This window comes from Notolepis coatsorum (assembly GCF_963971535.1).
Source record: "Notolepis coatsorum genome assembly, chromosome: 1".
In the NCBI taxonomy this organism is placed as follows: Eukaryota; Metazoa; Chordata; class Actinopteri; order Aulopiformes; family Paralepididae; genus Notolepis; species Notolepis coatsorum.
Window position 1 is genome coordinate 17776962 of NC_140165.1, and position 23902 is coordinate 17800863.

Genomic DNA, 23902 nt, shown 5'->3' on the forward strand with positions numbered 1-23902 from the left:
GCACTATGAACAAATAGTCCCATTAGTGGTGCGGTAGCCAGATTCCTACGCGGAACTAGGACTTGTTCGTACATGTTGAGCGGTACGTTTGAACTGGGTCTGGGGGTATGGCAGCCTGGCACCAAGGTCTCGACCAATAGTAGAATGGAGACTATTATGGGATGTTCAGTAGGCTAGAATGGATATTCAATGCATATTGTACAAGGAATATACAAGGGATATCAAGGAATATTAGAGAATATACAAATACAATTAAATATATATATATAATAAATATATATATTCGGTTTAATCTGGCCCTTCACAACAGTAGTAGTAGGAGGAGGATGAGGATATTCCAAGCTGGCTAGTAGTTGTAGTTGAACGAATCGGAGGCAGGGGGCGCTCGGGAGTTCGATAGCAAAGTACTAGCGTCCGGATTCCAGGCGAGATGGTCATGGCGGAGGGTACCACCGTCTTGAGGAGGAATCGACCGGGGACTAAAATCAAGGTAACCTCAGTCCTACAGACAGTAGCTCTGGCCTTTCCTTTTGCTCACACATTATTATTACCCGATGCCATTCGAAATGTTACCAGTTAACCTGCTATGACGTTATGTTTGACAGAACCACGGGCCTGTTTGTCAAGTGAGCTTGTTAGCAAACAAGCTAATCACAGCTAGCCGCTAACCTCCATTGAAATGCAAAGCGTGCTAACTGCTAGCTAGCCAGCTAACGTAGCTTAGGTTAGCTAGCCTTATTATTATTTACCTTGTCCGTTCGTGGCCTTTCAAAACTGTTGGTTTCAAGTTAATCGAGATAAAGTTCGGACAATGTAGTCAAAGTTACCACCGGCTAACGTCATTTTGGTAACTGTGATTGGCTGCTAAACGTAACTGCACCTAATGTTAATGTTAGCATGCTAGCTAATGTTGTTGCAGCTGTCATCTGGTGACAGCTGAGCCTCACTGGGCTAACGTTAGCTTGTTGTTACAGTAACAAACATGACGTTATGGCACAGCAGAATGATATTTAACAGTTAGATGGCATACACCAAGAACATGTCTAGTAATAACAACTATAGTTTGTTTGATTGATTGATTGAAAACTGTATTAACAGATTGCAGAATGGGTACAGTACAGTACAGCTCAATACATACAATTGTTAAGGGGATGCAAACCAGAGAAAGACTTTCGTCTTGTTTACATCAGGGTCCCCCATTTTCAATTCATCATAACATATATGACATACATGACATACAGATAGACAGTACTGCTACATCTATACATTTATACATGGTTAGTCAGAACCAGTGTTGTGTAAAATGTATCCAAAATGTCATTTTGTGTGCAGTTACATTCAGGCACATTACCACCATTTAGCCATAGAAACACAGAGGAGGAAATATTTAGTTTTTCTTAACATGCTTTTGAAATGGAAAACGACATCCATTTCATGTTGTACACTGTCCTTTCAATATGATGAAATAAGAAGTGTACTTTTAGTAAAATGTCTGTTTATTTTGGTTAAATGATTATGAAAGACTTGAGTTATTTTTTTAGGAAAGGTAGGCTACTTACTTATACTGGTATTGCTTTTTATGTTGCACACATCATTGCATAACTTGTTTGTAGTCCATTGATTGATTGATTTGATTGAAAACTGTATATTGCATAATACAGTACGGCTCAATACACACAATTGTTAAGGGGACCAGAGAAAGACTTTCGTCTTGTTTACATCAGGGTCCCCCATTTTCAATTCATCATAACATTTATGACATACACGATATACAGTACTGTTACAGAAAAAAATCGAATCTACGAATTCCAATCTGGCTTCAGAACATCCCACTCCACTGACACATGCCTTCTCTATTTGAATGACCACATCAAACAAGAGGTGGACGCAGGCAAATACTGCGGCATGGTCATGCTGGACCTACAAAAGGCCTTCGACACTGTCAATCACTCCATTCTGATTGACAAGCTAAAAGCAATTGGTTTTGATAGTCTATCAGTGAGCTGGATGCAATCCTACCTTGAGGGGAGGGAACAGATGGTGGAGGTAAACGGTACCCTATCCCCCCCCCCTCACAGTGAGCTGTGGTGTTCCACAAGGAAGCATACTAGGGCCGCTACTGTTCCTAATTTATGCAAATGACATGTCGTCAGCTTGTGACTGCAACTTGTTCCTGTTTGCGGACGACTCAGCCCTGCTGGTCTCTGACAAGAACAAGTTACAGGTTGAAAAAACCCTCAGCTCGGAACTAGGCAAAATCTGCATATGGCTCGCGGATAACAAACTATCATTACACATGGGCAAAACAGAGTCCATTCTCTTCGGTTCAAATAACAAACTCAGCAAGACCGACGACTTCTCAGTTACAGTGGGTGACAATATTGTCACAAGGAAAGATGAAATTACCTACCTGGGTTCCATCCTAGAGGCTAATCTCTCCTGTGACAAAATGGCATCCAGTGTAATAAAAAAAGTCAACCAACAAACTCGATTCTTGTACCGGATCTCCTCTCTGGTAAACAAGAATACCCTGAAGACTCTGGCAGGAGCACTCATTCAAGGGTACTACGACTATGCTTGCACCTCATGGTACCAAAACACCTCAAAGGCGCTAAAAACAAAATTACAAACATCTCAAAACAAACTGGTCAGACTACTGCTTGACCTTACTCCTAGAACCCACCTCACCCCTGCCCACTTTGACAACCTAGGATGGCTTAGAGTAGACGACAGAGTACAGCAACTTGCAATGGGCCTGGTCTACAAGATACACTACACGACCAAGGTACCCATGTCAAAATACTTCCCAAAGGTCAGTGAATACCACGATCACAACACCAGAGGGAGCGCCACAAATCATGTTAAACCCAGATTCGGCTCAAATAAGGGACTAAACACGTTTAGCAATTATGCCACATCAATGTGGAACGCCCTACCCAAAGCTGTAAAGGAATGTGGATCACTACCCACTTTCAAAACCACTCTCAAGGGACACCTACGGGAGACTGCAATTCAAAACTGGCCCCTGTAAATGTCCTAACCCAACCCCCTCTAATGTACAGTCATTTACCTAGTATGGTTTTGTCAATAGTCCAATGTACAATTTTGCTTGTTTGTACAGTGTCTCCCCCCCCCCCCTCAATGTACAGTTTTGCTTGTTTATACAGTGTTTCCCCCCCCCCCCAACCACCTCCAATGTAAATTACCCAGTATGGTTGACAATATCCCAATGTACCCAACCCCCCCCACACAACCCCACCCAACCTCTTCCAATGTACAGTTTCTACGTCAAATGTATATACTCCCTTTTCTTGACTCCTTCTGTATCACAAACAGTACTGTATTTGCAAATCTGGTATGTCATAAATGTATAGATGTAGCAGTACTGAATATCTGTATGTCATGTATGTCATATATGTCCTGATGAATTGAAAATGGGGGACCCTGATGTAAACAAGACGAAAGTCTTTCTCTGGTCTGCATCCCCTTAACAATTGTGTGTATTGAGCTGTACTGTATTGTACCCATTCTGCAATCTGTTAATAAAGTTTTCAATCAATCAACCATACATCCAGACATTTATGACATACAAGATATACATATACACAGTACTGTTTAAGAGACAGAGATTCTAAAGGAGAATATATACATTTGAGGGGGAAGAAACTACATTGGAGCGGGTTGGGTGGGGGGGGGGGGGGGTTGGGCATTTACCGGGGCAGTTTCGAATTGCAGCCTCCCGTAGGTGCTCTTTGAGAGCGGTTTTGAAGGTGGGTAGGGATTCACATTATTTTACGGCTGTGGGTAGGGCGTTCCACATTGTTGTAGCATAATTGCGGAACATGTTTAGTCCCTTCTTTGAGCCGAATCTGGGTTGAACATGATTTGTGGAACTCCCTCTGGTGTTGTGGTCGTGGAATTCACTGACCTTTGGGAAGTATTTTCGACATGTACATGGGTATCTTAGTGGTGTACTGTAGTGTATCTTGTAGACCAGGCCCATTGCAAGTTGCTGTACTCTGTCGTCTACTCTAAGCCATCCTAGGTTGTCAAAATGGGCACGGGTGAGGTGGGTTTTTAGGAGTATGTAAGGTCAAGCAGTAGTCTGACCAGTTTGTTTTGTGATGTTTGTAGTCTTGTCTTGTGCTTTGGTACCATGAGGTGTAAGCATAGTCGTAGTACCCTTGAATGAGTGCTCCTGTTAGAGTCTTCAGGGTATTCTTCTTGTTAACCAGAGAGGATATCCGGTACAAGAATCTGTTCGTTGGCTGACTTTTTTTTATTACATTGGTTGCCATTTTTTACTTACTTATACTTTGACTCCTCAGGCATAGAATGGCAACAACAATGTTATATATATATATAAATTAACATATATATAACATTATATACATATCTGTCTGAATATACCTGCATACAATAATTCTATATACTTACTTATACATGATATAACCCATAACTGTATGATAAGCGTATGCTGCCCTGCAGAAGCTAACCGCATTAACTATGCAAACAGTGAAACTGAGAAAAATTGTTATACAGTTCTTTGACTATCCAGTGATTTTGTAGTTACTGCAATTCTTATTCGTAATGCCATTTTCTATAAAACAAAGCACGATTGAACTCTGAAACTTTGTCACTCACAACATAGAACAAATATTGAGAAGTCGATTTATCTGCACACTATTTTATCGATTAGTTGATTAATCGAAACAATTGATTCAATTTGCAATTGAACATTTAAAAATGTATTGACATGTTTTTCCAAGTGCGGTAATACTATCCTTAGGTCACATGGGTATTGGGTAGTTGCCTTTCTGACACCACAAGTGTAAATGTAATAACAGCCAGAGAGATCATAACATCATAAATAGCTTTTTACTAGTATATCTCCATGTGTTATTATGTATTATGTGTTATTTATATGTATGTATACATACATGTAAATCAATATCCTCCTTTTGAAAAAAATTGGCTCAGGAATCAGAATGGTTAAAGCTAATTAATTAGCCTAATCCATGTCAAAAAGAGTAGCCTATACTATAGTAAATGTACACACTTTCGTAGAAATGTCATGGTCAACCATGTCAACTCATCGTTGCAGCCCTACTTATAACTCCATTTTGAAAAAAGATTTAGTTACTACTAATAATAATTAATTACATTTATACAGCGCTTTTCTAGACACTCAAAACGCTCCCCACAATGTAGGGTGGAAATCGCCCCCTTCACCACCACTGGTAGCACCGAACCTTGGGCTATGCAGGCTCAATGGCTGCCATACACTGGCACCAGGCACACATCACACTACACAATAAACTAATAAAGAAACTTGAAACTTGAACTTGAAACAATGGCTGAACGGCTCAGGAGACAGGGATTTATATCAGCCAATTAAGGGGAAGGGATGATTAGGTGGTCAGAGACCTGATTGGGAATTTGGCCAGGAACGTCGGGGAACCCCCTACCCCCGGTTAGCTTCTTCAGGGCAGTATACTCGGTAGTACTAATTTATATATTTTATACCCAGTTTAATCACCTGTACATTGTGTATTACTATTGAACTTTACTGCTACATTTGCACTCTGGTTGGATGCCACACTTCTTTTTGTTGTACTGTACTTGTGCTGTGTATACATTTGAATCTAATCTAAGATGTAATGCGTCTGTCTGTGTGTGCCTTCAGGATTTCTATAATTGGCCAGATGAGTCATTCGAGGACATGGACAGCACACTGGCTGTGCAGCAGGTAAGCTAAGCTAACAACTAGGGATGCACCGAATGGGAAATTCTTGTCCGAAACCGATACCGAAAATAGGAAACAGTTGGCCGAAAACCGAATGCCGAAAGGCAGAAAATGATTAATATAAATATAATGTATTTCTTTTTTTTTCCAGCTACCTGATTATGGCAAAAGACATGATTATGGCAAAACTTAACTTAAATAATATTAATAATCACTATTATGGGCCCATACAACATTTATTCAGCACTTTTGAATGCATACATTAATTTCAGACTGACTGCTGAAAGATTGTACAATTTAAACATTTTCTCTTTGCATACAACAAAATGTGCATTAAAGTCAAGTGCATTTTCTTTTCTCTGTAGGATAACTACAACAAAGTGCATTCAGAACAAAGCCAAGGTGCTTTAAAACTGCATAACGATCTGCATAAAGACACACACACAGACAGGACTGTTGTATTTACTACATCTGCATGACTCTTAGTGGGGGATGACGTAGCTTACGAGAGACTGGTCAAAGAGGAATGGAAGCGTTAGCTAGCTTAATGCTAACGTTAGTTCAAAATGTTTTAACCGCGACGGGCATATAGTAATGGCGAGGATATAAAGCATGTTAAAGAGGCATTTATTGGATACGTTGCTCGCGGTCGCGGAGTTTACATAGAAACAGCGCGACTCCCAAGAGGAGTTAGTTATCACAGGCTGCAGAATGCAAAGCTGCTCACGTTACACGTTGCACGTTTTGATTACGTCATCACAACAACACTTTCGGTTACGAACGTTACGTATCCCTGTTCTTTGACATTCTGTGATATATTTTCGGTGCTAAAACCCTTTCGGCCGATAGCCGAAAGAGCCTTTTTAACCATTTTCGGCCGATAATTTTCGGTGGCCGAATATTCGGTGCATCCCTACTAACAACATGTTCAACAGTACATACGGTATGTGTTCCAAATATTGTAGCGTCCCTCCATTAGTGAACTAAGCAAATCTCCAAACTGATGCTCTCACTCTGCTAGTTGATTTGCAGACAATCCGACATACTGTAGGTTTACTGTGTCTTTCATGTGTTTCTTCGCAGTATATTCAGCAGAACATCAGGTCGGACTGTGCCAACATCGACAAGATTTTAGAACCTCCGGAAGGGCAAGACGAAGGGGTGTGGAAGTATGAACATCTCAGGTAGCTGCTGGTTTAAAAACCTAGAACCGCCAGAAGGGCAAGATGAAGGGGTGTGAATGGATTGATTTTTCATGTCATTTTCATGTCATGCACACAAAGTGCCCAACCCTCATGGGTTTATTAGATACCAAAAAATACTGTTGCAGTGTGAGTGTTCCATTATTACATTACACTGGGTTTGTAATTGTAAGCGCGTTCCTGAATCGATCATTGATAACGTTAACGATCAATGAATCGATTTAATTGTAACTAAAATACCAAATTTACCAAAATAACAAATGTGTTTATTTCTTCAATCAAAATATGTATTTCCGCAGCAGCATATTGCATTCTCACAACATTGCATATATGCAATCTGTATGATGGCATGTACGATAATGCTGTATATACATTTATTCTTACTGTGTGTGTATATATATATATGTAGGTCTACATCTGTCTGCACACACCTGCATATAATTATTTTTACATATCCGTAGATACTATATCTATATCTGTACATATCCCTTACCTACTGTAACTAGTCACGCTGCTAACCATACCTGTATCACTGTACATATTAATACTACAACTCTGTACATACATCTCATTAGCACTATTACTCAGTAGTACTAATTTATATATTTTATACCCAGTTTAATCACATGTATTACCATTGCACTTTACTGTTACATTTGCACTCTGGTTGGATGCTAAACTTATTTTCGTTGTACTGTACTGTAATGACAATTAGGGATGGGTACCTTTCACATTTGAACCGATACCGGTACCGGTACCGGTACCTGTGAATCGATACCGGTACCCAACGGTACCTTTTTTCGGTACTTTAATTTTTTTTTTTTCATGTCAACGTTCACACGCACAATATATGCTTACCTAGGATTTGACTTGATTCAACAACAAAGCAGTCGGAGCAATGACAAGCCGAAAACTGTCGAAATTTAATTTACCTACCTCAGTCGTAAAAAAAAATCCAAACTTCAAATAACTACAATTTCGACAGTTTTCGGCTTGTCATTGCTCCGACTGCTTTGTTGTTGAATCAAGTCAAATCCTAGGTAAGCATATATTGTGCGTGTGAACGTTGACATGAAAAGAAAAAAGTAAAAAAAAAAGGTAAAAAAGAAAATTAATAAAAAATATTTTTTTTTATTTTTTTTTTATTTTTTTTTCGGTTTCTCACTTGATTCGATACTCGGTAGTAACCGACGTGTTTCGGTTCGGTACCTCAAAAGTACCGAATTCGGTACCCATCCCTAATGACAATACATTTTAATATAATCTAATGGCTTATACCATGTGAAAAGGTCGACATTTGGAATAAAATCCGGGCGGAGGGAGGGGTCTCAGCAGACAAACACACCACCACACACTCGTAGTTGGTCTTTAGTGATGATCGAGAGGGATTATGTTTGTATGAGTCTATATTTAGTTTTCATTATACCTTTTTAACAATGATTAAAATGTCATGGGGAAATCAAAGCAGTTTTAGGAAAACAGTCTTTCCTAAACATAGTTTAGTTATGCACAAGCAGTCAATGATCACTTAATCTCTCTTTTTCTTTCAGGCAGTTCTGTCTAGAGCTGAACGGCCTGGCTGTGAAATTACAGGTATGCATTATGTGCTAGAGCGGCCACACCGAGCACGGGGCTTTTGAATGCATTCTGGGGGGGGGGGGGGGGGGGGTGCGTAGAGAGCCCTGTGTATTTCTATAGAGTCCACGTTGTCACACACACAGACAATGGCTTCCAACACAGATTTTCTATCCCTACCCCCTCCGTGTGGCGCGAGCAGTGTGAACAGCTGGGACTCTTTACATGTGCGCTGGAGTGAAGCAGGTGTTGGTTAGCATCCATTCCGTGACACTTTTGTTTCCAGCGTGTTTATAAGAATAAGAAGAAACTTTATTGTCCCAGAGGGGAAAATTTACTTGGAACATCAGTGCTGCATCATTCTGCGATAACAGTAAACAAAGAAGAAGAAGAAAATATATACAATCATTCATTCATTCAGTTAGTAAAAAGGACTTCAGACAAATATGACAATACATAGGGACATGCAACCATAATTCATAAGTAGGTAAACTCATTTCAAAAGCTTCAAAAAGCTTCATATTGCACCTTGCCCTAATTAAATTACAACAGATTAAGACTTGGACAAGAAAGAAAGAGGTGACAGCCCACTGTTAGGTGGCACCTCAAAGGAATCGACCTCTAGTGTTATTTAGGAGAGCGATGGATGTAGGAAGGAAGGAGAGCTTGTAGCGGTTGCTCTTATATCTACTTGCTCTGAACCGTCTCCCTGAGGGAAGAAATTCATATTCAAGATATAGATCATGAGAAGGGTCCTGTAAGATTCTCTGTGCCTGGCTGACCACTACTTTCTCAAAGATAGATTAGAGTGACGGATATTGGTGTTTCCGGCCACCTTCATCGCAATTATGTGTAAAAACCGTACTTACAGAATCCTAACTCTAAAGAAGATTTCTCAAAATAATGTGACATAACAATCCCCCCAAGTGCTATCTATCTACCCATCCAGATAGGTTTGCTGTGACTTGCCAGGGTTCTGGAATTAGTTTTAATTTATTTTGCCTGTATTTAGCCAGGCAGGTCAATTAAGAACAAATTCTTATTTACAATGACAGCCTGGCGAGAGGGCTAAACGGAAGGGGACAAAAATAAATGAATAAAGAAAAAGAGACAGACGATACATACAGCACAGAGGTAAGGGAAATAATTAAAACTCACATTAAACAAACAACCAAATAAAATGACACGGTATGTAATGCATGAAATGGAACAGACAAATTACAGTTAAAAGGCTGGGTGACAGTTACAGGTGTGTGTGTGTAAACGTCTCTGTGATAAGAGTCCTTAAAAGTAGTGAGGGGGATCAATCTGTCCATTTGCAAAGTCTGTTCACCATCGTGAGTAAATTGTGTCATGATTTTTGGTACTTTGAGAACCACAAAATTATTGCTATTTAGCTCCATTGTATTGTAGTGACAGCAGACAGCTCTACATCTGGACCCACCCAACCTTGTCCAGTCACGCCACACCTGTCTGGAAGGATAGATAGCACTCTGGGGAAGAGTGAACATGTTTTCTTATTTACATTTGTTGGTACTTTTGGGTGATCTAGTATATATTCGGCTACGTTTAGACAAGTGTTTTGGGATGGAAGTCTGAACAGAAACCGCAAAAGTCGTCTTGCGGTTTCACTTTTAATTTTGCGTTTAGACGAGCGTTTTGGGGTGGAATTCTGCGTGCATACGAGGCTGTAACAACTCGAGACAACGGAGCCCTGCTGTCACACGATTGGCGCATATGTCACATGACGTGCTGTGAAGACCCGCCCTACTCTGCCTCTGATTCGCAGAGTGTGGGTGGGGAATGTGATTGGACCAAAGCAGAGTCACTCACAGACAGTGGGTCCAGTCATAATAGTTGTGATAGCCGCGGGACAGATTCTTGTGTATTTAAAAGTACTGCCAATGTAGCCTTCAGGTGATCGCCATGGATAGAATCAGACATGCTTTGTTTACGCTTCTAGGCTACTGGCGCATGCCTGTGATGTAAGCAGTAGGCGCGACGAGAGCCTTGACGACCCTTTCGTCATCGTTTTATGCGGTTTGACAGTTTAGACGAGAGTGCAAAGGTTTACCGTTTCTAGGAATTCCACCCTGGAAGGTGGTCTCACTTTTTTACGGTTTCACCCCGTAAAAACGCTGTTTCCGTATAAACGAAAGGCACATCTGAAAAAATATTTTTGCGGATTCACCTGCTAGCGTTTCCGTCTAAACGGGGCGTCAGATTCAAATTATTTATTGCCTATATTTGTTGTTGACGCATAATATAACCGATGGGGCACACAGACCCTCCTCTACAGCTTTGTTTACACTGTTTATTTTTTTCATATTTCTATATTCCGAGTTCATTATATTGTTTACACTGTTTATGTTGTCTCTTATTTAATTTTTTTTATATTAAAATCTAATTTGATTGACTATATTTATGTCTTTCTACTATACCCTGCCCATATCTGTATATACCCCCATATCCTGTTCCGTTTGTGTGACACTTGGCAGAAGCCTGTTGGAAAAACGATGCTCTTGTCTCGTCAAACAGGGAGAGTGTCATCCAGACACGTGCACCCAGATGACCGCCACGGAGCAGTGGATATTCCTCTGTGCTGCTCACAAGACCCCCAAGGAGGTACGTGTTGTTGTCAACCTTTCAGGACTTAAAGGAACACGTCAACATTTTGGGAAATTAGCTTACCGTCTTCTCCAGAGAGAGACAAGAAGATAGATACAAATTGTATGGGGCGTGACAGTGGCTCAGGAGGTCGAGCGGTCATCTGGTAATCAGAAGGTTACCGGTTAGATTCCCGGACAGCATGTCAAAGTGTCCTTGAGCAAAACACTTAACCCCTATATACTCCCCATGGAACAGGTTGGCACCTTGCATTATTGCCTCCGCCATCGGTGTTGTGTGTGAGTGAATGGGTGAATGTGAGGCTTAAGTTGTTAAAGGAACACGCCAACATTTTGGGAAATTAGCTTACCGTCTTCTCCAGAGAGAGACAAGAAGATAGATACCAGTTTCCTCTCTGTGCGTTCAGTAGAACGCTATCTGGCTGCATGTTAGCCTAGTTTAGCACAATGAATGGAAGCGGACATGACCGGTTAGCCTAGGCATTGTCTAACTAACACCTCTCTCGAAGGCTAACCGGTCATGTCCGCTTCCATTCATTGTGCTAAGCTAGGCTAACGTGCAGCCAGATAGCTTTCTACTGAACGCACAGAGAGGAAACTGGTATCTATCTTCTTGTCTCTCTCTGGAGAAGACGATAAGCTAATCTCCCAAAATGTTGGCGTGTTCTTTTAAGCGCTTTGGATACAAGCGCTATATAAATGCAGTCCATGTATTATGATAGTAACTTGAACTCTCCTCTCAATGAACAGAGGGCCACGCCCCCTCAACACACTGATTGATTGATTGATTGATTGAAAAGTGTATTAACAGATTGCAGAATGGGTACAGTACAGTACAGCTCAGTACATACAATTGTTAAGGGGATGCAGACCAGAGAAAGACTTTCGTCTTGTTTACATCAGGGTCCCCCATTTTCAATTCATCATAACATATATGATATACATGACATACAGATAGACAGTACTGCTACATCTATACATTTCTGACATATCAGATTTGCAAATACAGTACTGTTTGTGATACAAAAGTGTCCAGAAAAAGAGTGTATATACATTTGACGTAGAAACTGTACATTGGAGGAGGGTGGGTGGGGTTGGGTGGGTGGGTGGGGGAGGGCTGTACATTGGAGGTGGGGGGGGGGGGTGGTTGGGTAGGGGGGGGGGGGGACATTGTACATTGTACATTGGAATACTGACAAAGCCATACTTGGTCATTTACTGTACAACTGGGTTAGGACATTTGTAGGGGCCAGTTTCGAATTGCAGTCTCCCGTAGGTGTTTTTTGAGAGTGTTTTTGAAAGTGGGTAGTGATTCACATTCCTTTACAGCTTTGGGTAGGGCGTTCCACATTGATGTGGCATAATTTGCGAAACGTGTTTAGTCCCTTGTTTGAGCCGAATCTGGGTTTAACATGATTTGTGGAGCTCCCTCTGGTGTTGTGATCGTGGTATTCACTGACCTTTGGGAAGTATTTTGACATGTACATGGGTACCTTGGTCACGTAGTGTATCTTGTAGACCAGGCCCATTGCAAGTTGCTGTACTCTGTCGTCTACTCTAAGCCATCCTAGGTTGTCAAAGTGGGCAGGGGTGAGGTGGGTTCTAGGAGTCAGGTCAAGCAGTAGTCTGACTAGCTTGTTTTGAGATGTTTGTAATTTGTTTTTTAGTGCCTTTCAGGTGCTTTGGTACCATGAGGTGCAAGCATAGTCGTAGTACCCTTGAATGAGTGCTCCTGCTAGAGTCTTCAGGGTATTCTTGTTTACCAGAGAGGAGATCCGGTACAAGAATCGAGTTCGTTGGTTGACTTTTTTTTATTACATTGGATGCCATTTTGTCACAGGAAAGATTAGCCTCTAGGATGGAACCCAGGTAGGTAATTTCATCTTTCCTTGTGACAATATTGTCACCCACTGTAACCGAGAAGCCGTCGGTCTTGCTGAGTTTGTTATTTGAACCGAAGAGAATGGACTCTGTTTTGACCATGTGTAATGATAGTTTGTTGTCGGCGAGCCATATGCAGATTTTGCCTAGTTCCGAGCTGAGGGCTTTTTCAACCTGTAACTTGTTCTTGTCAGAGACCAGCAGGGCTGAGTCGTCCGCAAACAGGAACAAGTTGCAGTCACAAGCTGACGACATGTCATTTGCATAAATTAGGAATAGTAGCGGTCCTAGTATGCTTCCTTGTGGAACACCACAGCTCACTGTGAGGGGGGGGATAGGGTACCGTTTACCTCCACCATCTGTTCTCTCCCCTCCAGGTAGGATTGTATCCAGTTCACTGATAGACTATCAAAACCAATTGCTTGGTTTTGAGGCTGAAACAGTTACAACACATCAAATGATACATCTGACGCTGAAATACTACAACACATCAAATGATACATCTGACGTTGAAATACTACAACACATCAAATGATACATCTGAAGCTGAAATACTACAACACATCAAATGATACGTCTGACGCTGAAATACTACAACACATCAAATGATACATCTGAAGCTGAAAAAGTACTCACGACATTAACATTCTACAATAAGCAATTTATGATTGAATTAAAACATCATTGTACTGGATCTTTAAAAGCATACTGACATCCAAGTGGGGCCACATCAAGAGACAGGCCCGCCACACATTTCGGTGTCCGCCCCATAGCTTTTGAAACCCTGCTCTACGGTATTACAAATCATGGCCATGATGATATAATGGGTGATTATATTCCCCACCGCGGCAAGTCCCCACATAACAGAATGTCTTGGTTTGTCCCCGTCACGGGGCTATCCCATGCCCTATAAGTAGGATGCACATTGGCCATACACACACATTATTTATAATAACGACTTGCCGGCATAGAATTGTGGATAGTTGTGTATAGTTAATGGGTTATCTGAACTGTAATTATTACCCCTGCCATTCTTAATTGATTTAGCCCTGGTCCCCACATGTGGTCATGCTAGCCATTGCATTGTTTGTATCTTACATGTATGCTGGTAAAACCCATGCACAGAAGACAAACACATTATGTTGAATAATAACATGTTGCGTTTATTTAAATAAATTGTTTAGCAAATACCCTGTTTTGTCTCTGTGCTCACACTTGGTTCCTCCTAGAATCTCTGGCTGCCCAACCAGATATGTTAACAAGACGAAAGTCTTTCTCTGGTCTGCATCCCCTTAACAATTGTGTGTATTGAGCCGTACTGTATTGTACCCATTCTGTAATCTGTTAATAAAAATGTCAATCAATCAATCACTGCGCAGGTTAAATTTGAAGGCGTTGAATGAAATGGACTCTCTAATGTTCTGTGGGATTTTATTCCACTCAGGTGCTGTTTTATAAGGAGACATCTGAGTATAAACAACCGCTAAAACAATCACTTTAAACAAAATGTCACTTTAAAAATGGAAAGTCACTTTAAAGGAAGGAGGTACTGTATAGTACAGTTTAGATACATTGAGTTAAAATTGTATATTGTATAGTAGTTTCTCAGGAACTTAGCATGTATTTTTTTATCATGCAGATCTTGTGTCTTACCTATTTAATTTATTTTTCTATGCCTATTTTATTATTGTATTTTGCACAATCAATGCGGGCATGACCACCCACATTTCACTGTATGCCCTGGTATGTATGTGACAAATAAACTTCTTGATTCTTGTATAAGTTAGGCATTAATCCTGTGTGGTTTCCCGCAGTGCCCAGCCATCGACTACACCAGACACACCCTAGATGGAGCTGCCTGCCTCCTCAACAGCAACAAGTACTTCCCCAGCAGGTAAGGACTGTTTCTTCTCAAGATGACTACTTAGTCCATACTGAGCTTCCCACTGCAATACATTATGTAAGATGTTATATGTAATCATTGTCATGATACCCACAATAAATGATTAGTTGTTGACACTGATATTGATTATATTATATAATGCTCCTATTTGGATGTCTCTACTGCTGTGGGTCAGCAGGATGCCTATGCATCCCGTTGCCTTACTTATTTTCGTTCTGTGCTGTATAATTGATAATACATTTGAATCTAATCTAAACAATAAATGATTAGTTGTTGACACTGATATTGTTCACACGTTCAGTGTTAGACTAAGACTCCCTAGACCAGGGATCTCAAACTCAATTTACCTGGGGGCCGCTGGAGGTAGAGTCTGGGTGAGGCTGGGCCGCATCAAATATTCCACAAAAAGGGGTTTCAAGTATTAAAAAAAAAAGTACAACTGATCCAATCTTCTCAATCTTTAGCAATAACATTTCAGAACATGAACAGTTCTTCAGAACATGAACGGTTCTTCAGAACATAGGCTTCTCAGTGGTGTCAGTGGACTCATCCACAGCTATGGAAATGCACTGTGCATTTTTTAATTCTATCACAAAGCTGTTTAATCAAATCACCAGCCAGTATTTCAGTTATTCTGGTTGCTGTGCTATCTGGGGGGGATTTGCTTTTGTTTGCCTTCAAACATGGTCTCCATCACTTCAGTCATACATTATTTTATTATGTATGCATCAGAGAATGGCTTCTTGTGTTTAGCCAAAACCCATGCCACTGAGTGAGGACTTTGTTGCTTTTTCTTGTTGTGACATAGATTTAACAATAATTCTGCTTGATATGATTATTTCATTCCATTTATTTTTGTGGTTCTTGGCACTGGATTTTGAGGAAAGGTTGCATCAAAATAACTGTTTTGTTTCGTAGTGGCGTTTCAAATTGCCACTCTACACAAGAGCTACCGTTTCTTGGCATATTAGGCACATTGGTTTAGTGCTGGGAGGATGCACGCATATTTTTCAGTCCATTCACCTTTGAATTGCAGCGATTTTCACTGTCGACTTTTCTTTTACTGGCCATCTTTGAACATGCCACATTTTTCTACTAGCTGCCTGCTGGCGAAACTAGGCTACTAGCTACATTTATCTCACGGAGATAAAACTGGGAACGAGGCTACTAGGTACAGTACCTGCAGATTAGAGTCTACCTGTAGATGCGCTGTCAACTCTCGCTCTGACTTTAACCGTTGAAAGAGACGACACGCATTCCGTGAAGACCCGCCATACTCTGCCTTTGATTCGCAGACTGTGGGGGGGGGGGGGGGGACGCTGACGGGACGCTGAATGTGATTGGACCAGAGTAGACAGATGCAGACAGTGGAGCAGTGCTTGCAGAGGAGATAGCGGAGAATTTTGAGGATGCCTGCCATATGCACTGGATGACAGGATATATTTTCCTTCCACTTTACTTGGTATCACGTTTCAACCAAGTCACTAACGTAATGTTGCTGTCATGAGCCTGGTAGCCTACAAGTGATAAAATAAATAAAACTTCCAACTCGCGTAACGACTCTGCAAAAAGTTGCACGCGGGCCGCACTAGGGCTGTCTTAAATACTTCGAAGCTTCGAAGCTTTGTTCGATGGGCATGGGATTCGAATATGAAAAGAAAATTCGACTATTAAAAATATATATATATATGATTTAATTTTTTTATTAATTTTTTTTTTGCTCTTTGTTAACACTTTAAGTGCCGGAAACGTGTTTAGGTGTCTTTCCTAGCCATGCTCAAGTTGCCTAGGACGCCGTAACTCGTCTTTGATATCAATATTTCAAAAATCTGTGATCGGAATCATATTTCCCCTCTGCAGCCTTCACACACAGTTCTGAGCTCCTCTCAATCCTCTAGCGGTTCAAGAGCGCCATCTGGTGGCCGATCGGCAGAAGCGCCAAACAGGAAGTCATGTGGATGAAGTGGTGATCACCCATATTACTTCCGGGCACTCGCTATAGGTCCCGGGACTCGAGCTCGACACAATACATAGCGATCCGTTGCCAATAACTGGATAAACAACATGATTTGGACGTATATACTATTATACAACCTGGAAATGGACCGGGTATTTCGACATCCCATAATGGAAAACTGTCTACCCCACGCTGATCGCCCAACGGCCCGAGGAGACTGGGGTGAGTTTTAGCGTGTAATATTACCGTGTTCGATACTAACTTATCTGATGAACATATGACCCACATTAGATGAATGGTATAACGCTGCCCACGGAATTATAAACGCCCCCTCGCCCATCCGGTCAACATCAGATGACGTGTAGTAACTTCCAGAAGTACGTCCAGTTGGAATTTTTTATATCGCGCCGATTGCTATCAAACTGTATTTCATCATCAATATAATGCATTTGGGGCTATAAATCACGTTCTGGAGAAAGCTGCAGAAAGAGATGAAAACATACTTATACCTTAGACCATATTTTAGTATGAATATGTGAATGAAAAAGTTTAACGTTGCTACACCATGAACAATACATATAGGACCTTGAATGGGCCCTAATAATGGCAATCTAGCAATAGAATTTAAAAAGTTATAGCCCTGCAAAGAAGGGGAACTTCTCCATGTTAAATAGAGCTGGCAACGGATGGTATATCATGAATTTAGCCTTAGGCAATCAAAGTGTTAACTACAACAAGCAATGCTGTTTGTTATTTAAGATGAGGTCGGACTCGGCACTGACATATTTGTGTTCATTGTGCTGCTTTTTATAAAGCCTCAAATGACTGCTTACAATATTTCATGAAAGCAAAGTGTTTTGTTTGTCTAAGATTTAAAAAGGTTTAAACTTTACAGCACTGACAAAGTTGAACAAAGTGCTGTACAAGTCCCACAACATAAAAAAAATATTTGATTTTTGTTTTACTTTGATGTCAAGTAGAGACCCCTGCCCTAGACTGAACGGCACAGGAAGTCCTTCATTACGACAGTCATCAGACTCTATAATGCCTCACTGTGCCTCACTGCATCACTGAGCACCGGGTGACGGTACAGCCTGGCAAAATCTTCCTGGACACTATACAAATTTTTACACTTATTACTGTACATTTTACTGTGTATTTTTGGCTGTATAGTTTATATTTAAGATTTTAGAATGTATATACATATACGAGAATGTATATCCCGGACCGTATTTTATTATTTACCGTAATTCCTCTAATAGTAACCGGTATTCAATTAAAAACCGGGTCTCTATTAATGACCGGGTGCGCTGTTGAGCTAAACAATTATAAGCCGGCCTCCTAATACAAGCCGGGTATATTTTGTTATTGTTGTTATATGCTGGCCTGGCTGTGCAGTAAATGCCATATAATGGTATGGTGTTAATGTTTACCAAGAGAATAAGCCTACCTCAGAATTGTGTAAAACGAAGTTATTATTATTATTATTATTATACCAGTATTGTGATTGCACTATTTTACTTTATTTAACTTTTTTTGACCACCTGTAATTGCACTGTTTACTACCGTATTTTATACAGTACTTGGTTTCAATAAATGAACCCAGTACATTTTACTGGGTTCAAACTGACACAAAATGTTGATTTATTCATTATGATCCGTTTGAAAATTAGAAATATAGGCCTCTCTCTTATACATGCCTCCTCCTAATACAAGCCTGGTATCCGCTACAGTTGAAACAAATACAAGCCGGGGTTACTATTAGAGGAATTACGGTATTCTTACTTTTCTTGAATATTATTATATTCTTATTTTAGTCTCATTGACTACCTAAATGTTTAATGTTTACTGTGAGCGCCGAATTTCCCTCGGGATAAATAAAGGATTTCTATTCTATATTGATTATATTCTATTATATAATGCACCATGCTCCTATTTGGATGTCTCTGCTGCTGTGGGTCAGCAGGATGCCTGTGCATGCCGCTGCCTTGTGAGTGAATAGTAGGCCTGTCCCCGACTAAGGAGTTGTATAGTCGACTATGATTGCCCAAAATTTGTCGATAGTCGACTGACTATATTTATTTTTGGATCATTCCATTTGGGCTGTGGGGGGTGCTTAATGTCTGAAGGAGTCGACTGAAGGCTTCTTGTCCTCTGCGAAAGCATGTAATTAGTCCACTGATGGATACATTTTGATATTTGTCTAGTCTAGTGTGTTCATTAGACGGGTGAAATCCTCTTTCAGTGCCTCTGTGCCCGTTTTCTTAGGCAGTTAGCCCCTCTGGTATGCACGCCATTAGCGTTAGCCACGCTTCTAGGCCTCTTTGCTTTTGGAAAGAATGACCCAAAAAAAAAACATTATAATATATATATATATATTTGCATTCGACTGAGAGGTTGGCAGTCGACTACGGCTCCTTTCGATCGATTAGTCGACTATTTGACTATTTTGTGGGCCCTAGTGAACAGTGGTGTGTTCCCCTACAGGGTGAGCATCAAGGAGTCTTCAGTAGCTAAGCTGGGCTCCGTGTGTCGCCGCGTCTACAGGATCTTCTCCCACGCCTACTTCCACCACCGCCAGGTCTTCGATAAGTACGAGGTAATCGGAGGTGATTTATGTAAGGGATAATGTATAGTTACGAGGTCATTGTCGCAAAATAATTGACCGACACTGCGTTCTGGAACGCAGTGAAGGTCAATTATTTTGCGACAATGACCGAGTATAGCTATACATTATCCCGCTTATTACAGGGCTTACTTTGTTTTGCCGGGGGGACCATTCGTAATTTAAATCGAAATTAAAATCCTCAACACTAACTGTAGGCCATTGTGGATGCAACGTATGCCGTCATTTTGAAAAGTAGGCTATACAAACAACAGAATATTTCCGTTGCCCCTAACAGCGGTCAATATTGCGCGTTGCCCCTAACAGCGGTGAATTATCGAGAAATATTTGACCGGTTAGGGGCAATGCAGCGCTATTGACCAATCACAATCAAGCATTTTGGTGAATTTAAAAAAACGCCATGTAATAATATTATTTATTGCTGTGAAATGCCAAGTACCTAAAGCTTTAAATGAACACGCCAACATTACGGGACATGCACTGACCATCTTCTTCAGAATGGTAAATAAATGGTAAATGGCTGCATTTGTATAGCACTTTTATCCAAAGTGCTTTTACAATTTGTTCCTCACATTTGACCCATTCACACACTTGACGGCGGAGGCAACCATGCAAGGTGCCAACCTGCTCATCAGGAGCCATTAGGGGTTAAGTGACTTGCTCAAGGACACTCCGGCACACTGCCCGGGAGGAATAGTTCCCAGTGACCATCGAATAGACATGTAGTGAGTTTTGCCTAATAGTTTATAATGTAGTTTCTCCCTTTGTTGTTTTTCTTTTGTTTTGCCTCTTAGAACGAGACGTTCCTGTGCCACCGGTTCACCCGCTTCGTGATGAAGTACAACCTGATGTCAAAGGACAACCTGATAGTGCCCATCATGGAGGACGAGACGGAGAACGAAGCAGAGGCCGAAGCAGAGGCCGAAGCAGAAGCGGAGGCGGAGGCAGAGGCAGAAGCAGAGAGCGAAGCCTGAGGACCCATCTCTCACACACACACACACACGCACACGCACACGCACACGCACACGCAAGCCAAAAATATAATACTCTACACCGTCACCTGCCCAAGACACGAAGCACAGAAGAACGGACTGCCGGTTATTTACATGGATGAGAAACGTATTGTGTGCCGGTGCTGTGGAGCGAGTGTGAAACAGTACTTACCCACACATTATGGAATCCCCACTGTGTTGGATCTTGTCTTTATCTGGTTATAGCTTTCTGTCATGTGCTTTAGTACTTGTGTTTTGAAGTTTGCTCACTGGTTAAGAAAAAAACAAAAACGTTCTATTAAGCTACCATCTTGCTTTTCCAATCTGGCGTATTTTTTTTAATTTAATTTTCTTTACATTGGAGAACTCCGTCTACTCATCTAAGTGTGGACCCACACTGCAAGATTTCTTTTTTAACAAATGAAATGCCCAAGTCGCTATCCATGCAGTCAGCAGCCAACCTTTTCAAGATAATTTCTCACAGGGCTGCTTTGAGACTACTACGTCATGTACCGTAAGAGTGCCGTCATGTTCTTCATTTGTGTCGGATTACCTATTTGGCGCCAATACCGGTCAAATTGCACTTTTGGACAATCGCAAATTCGACAAGACTTTTACCACTCCATGTTATTTTAGAAATCACGTTGAAGATTTCATGAAGCACCCGCCTTGACAAGAGATGGAAGAAATCTTGTAGCGTTTGTCCATCCAAAGCTTTGTGCCGCATTATGGATGTGTTCTCTTGCTCTCTATTACTTATGTCTGGATAAACATTGAACTGGTGAAGAATCATATCTATGTTGGGTGGATAAACATTGGACTGGTGAAAGAACATCTATGTTGGGTGGATAAACGTTGGACTGGGGAAGGAGAACATCTGTTGGGTGGATAAACGTTGGACTGGTGAAGAATCATATCTATGTTGGGAGGGTGAACATTGGACTGTTGAAATAACATCTATGTTGGGTGGATGAACATTGAACATGGGAAAGAGAACATCTATATGTTGGGTGGATGAACATTGGACTTGGGAAAGAGAACATCTATATGTTGGGTGGATGAACATTGGACTTGGGAAAGAGAACATCTATATGTTGGGTGGATGAACATTGGACTTGGGAAAGAGAACATCTATATGTTGGGTGGATGAACATTGGACTTGGGAAAGAACATCTATATGTTGGGTGGATGAACATTGGACTTGGGAAAGAGAACATCTATATGTTGGGTGGATGAACATTGGACTTGGGAAAGAGAACATCTATATGTTGGGTGGATGAACATTGGACTTGGGAAAGAACATCTATATGTTGGGTGGATGAACATTGGACTTGGGGAAAGAGAACATCTATACCTGTTGGTTCTGTGGTTTCATATAATGGAAAAGTTAATCTTTTTTGGGGGAATACAATATTAAGATGTATGGATGTCTCGCAATTTTTTTAACTGTTTCTTACTTTTGTAAAGGTCTCATTTATCCTGGTTACCTGTTCCATGATGAGTGTTTTAGTTACTGGCGAAGTCTGTTTCTCAACTATTCCCAGCTGGTTGGCACCATCACCTTCAGCGATCCAATATTAAGGTGTAACTTTTCACATTTCTTTACATACATTCACAGAATAAAACACACAGCTAACTTAACTACTGTATACTGCTACTAAAGCCTTGATTAACCTACAAAACAGCTCCAAGATAACGAGTAATTTATTTTTCATTTGGCTTATGTGAATAATCAATGACAAATGCTCCGCACTGCCTTAGGTCTTTAAGCGCATGGGTGTCAAGTTTCTATATTCATGTTTGATAATGAATTATTTACTCAAAAGAACATTAAAATGATGTATTTTCGGTGTTATTTCTCGTCCCTGGTGGATATGCATTCATATTTTCTAATTAAAATATCAGATCCTGTATATTTACAACCACGTGTCAAGTGTAATTTATGAATCCATTACAGTATGTGCAGTTAGGCCTATGAAATACTATTCTATTTTATTGACTTATTATAGGAAAACCAGTGCATGTTTTACATTAGGTACAGTTCCAAATGTACAATGCATTATCAGTAAGTACAGACTTCAAAATATAGCAAGGTAGTCCCAATAGGTTTTGAACATGACATTGTTTAATTCACATAAAACATTAAACATACATAACACTGGGTTTGATATTCATACAGACATTTTATCTTAAGGTTTTTGTGAGACAATTATAAATTGGAGAAAAAGTAATGGAATGAAAGTGGATTAGAAGTAAAAAATTAAATAAAAAAAACTAACTCCTCCCACAAACACAACTTAATGTGAAACATCACATTACATGACACAAGTGCAAATATATATCCAGGCTCTAACTATGGCTACGTTCACACTGCAAGCCTTAATGCTAAATTCTGACTTATTGCTCAAATCAGATTGATTTTGTTTGGCTGTTCACATTATTATTATTATTATTCACATTATTATTATTACTTATTTTTTTTGTATGTGGCCAATATCAGATTCCAGTGTGAGCTGGACACACTCCTGAAGTGATCCGCATCCACAGATGAACAACAACGAAGATGGTTGTAAACATGGAGGACACTTAAGTCACAGTTTCTGGTTTAAGTTATAAATGGATGTGCAGTGCAGGCAGCTAATTGGTGAGCAGGTGATAATGAGGACGAAGAGGAGGTGAAAGAGAGACATTTCTTCTTTCAATATGCTAAAAGGCACATTCATTCTGATATGACTGAGGTCGCATTGCAAAGAAATCTGACCACATATGAAAGTGGCCCAAATCAGAATTGAAAAGATCAGATTCCATGCGAGTTGTGCTGTTCACACTGTCATGGAAAAAACAAAAAACAAACAGATCTGAGTTACATGAGTGAAAACATATCTGAATCGGGCATTGCCTGCAGTGTGAACGTAACCTAACAGGACCAAACAAAAGCATGTCTTGCACATTTACAGGAGATTCCTGCATTTGAGACATTTAACCCTTTCACTAACAAATGGTTAACCTTTTCACTGCGACAATACAGAAGGTTAACTGCCACACGACAAAGTGTTAACCCTTTCACTACCACACTAGACTGTTAACCGTCTGTAGTGTGGTAGTGAAAGGGTTAACCTTCTGTAGTGTGGTAGTGGAAGGGTTCAAGTAAATAAGAAGTCATATTTTGTACATATCTGTTTCAAAATATTTAAAGCTACAAACAGGAAGGCAATTAACTAAAGGTGTCATCACATGCCAGATTTAAAATTATTTCATCTCTAAGTTTGTAAGGCATTGAGCTAATAAATGCTGTTAATATTTGAGAGCAAATGACAGTTTAAAGACTCAACCGACATGGAAAAGAAAATCAGTACAATTTGTAGTACTATGTTAAAATGACATTAGATAGTA

At 40.4% G+C, this 23902-nt stretch overlaps 1 protein-coding gene across 1 annotated transcript; it reads left to right on the forward strand.

Annotated features, from left to right (window-relative positions):
• Positions 1-389: 389 nt before the first annotated feature.
• Positions 390-22431, forward strand: LOC311244415 (MOB-like protein phocein). The gene is made up of 8 exons (XM_084333908.1): positions 390-490; positions 5687-5749; positions 6830-6930; positions 8499-8541; positions 11062-11148; positions 14846-14925; positions 19379-19490; positions 20312-22431. The coding sequence occupies exons 1-8, from the start codon at positions 431-433 to the stop codon at positions 20489-20491; spliced, it is 726 nt and encodes a 241-aa protein (XP_084190034.1). The 5' UTR covers positions 390-430; the 3' UTR covers positions 20492-22431.
• The last annotated feature ends 1471 nt before the right edge of the window (positions 22432-23902 follow it).

Excerpts from the sequence above, each read along its gene's own strand:
- LOC311244415 (XM_084333908.1), top strand. The coding sequence starts at position 431 with ATGGTCATGGCGGAGGGTACCACCGTCTTGAGGAGGAATCGACCGGGG. Across the intron at positions 8,542-11,061 it reads GCCTGGCTGTGAAATTACAG|GGAGAGTGTCATCCAGACAC; the intron begins GTATGCATTATG and ends CTCGTCAAACAG. Across the intron at positions 11,149-14,845 it reads CTCACAAGACCCCCAAGGAG|TGCCCAGCCATCGACTACAC; the intron begins GTACGTGTTGTT and ends GGTTTCCCGCAG.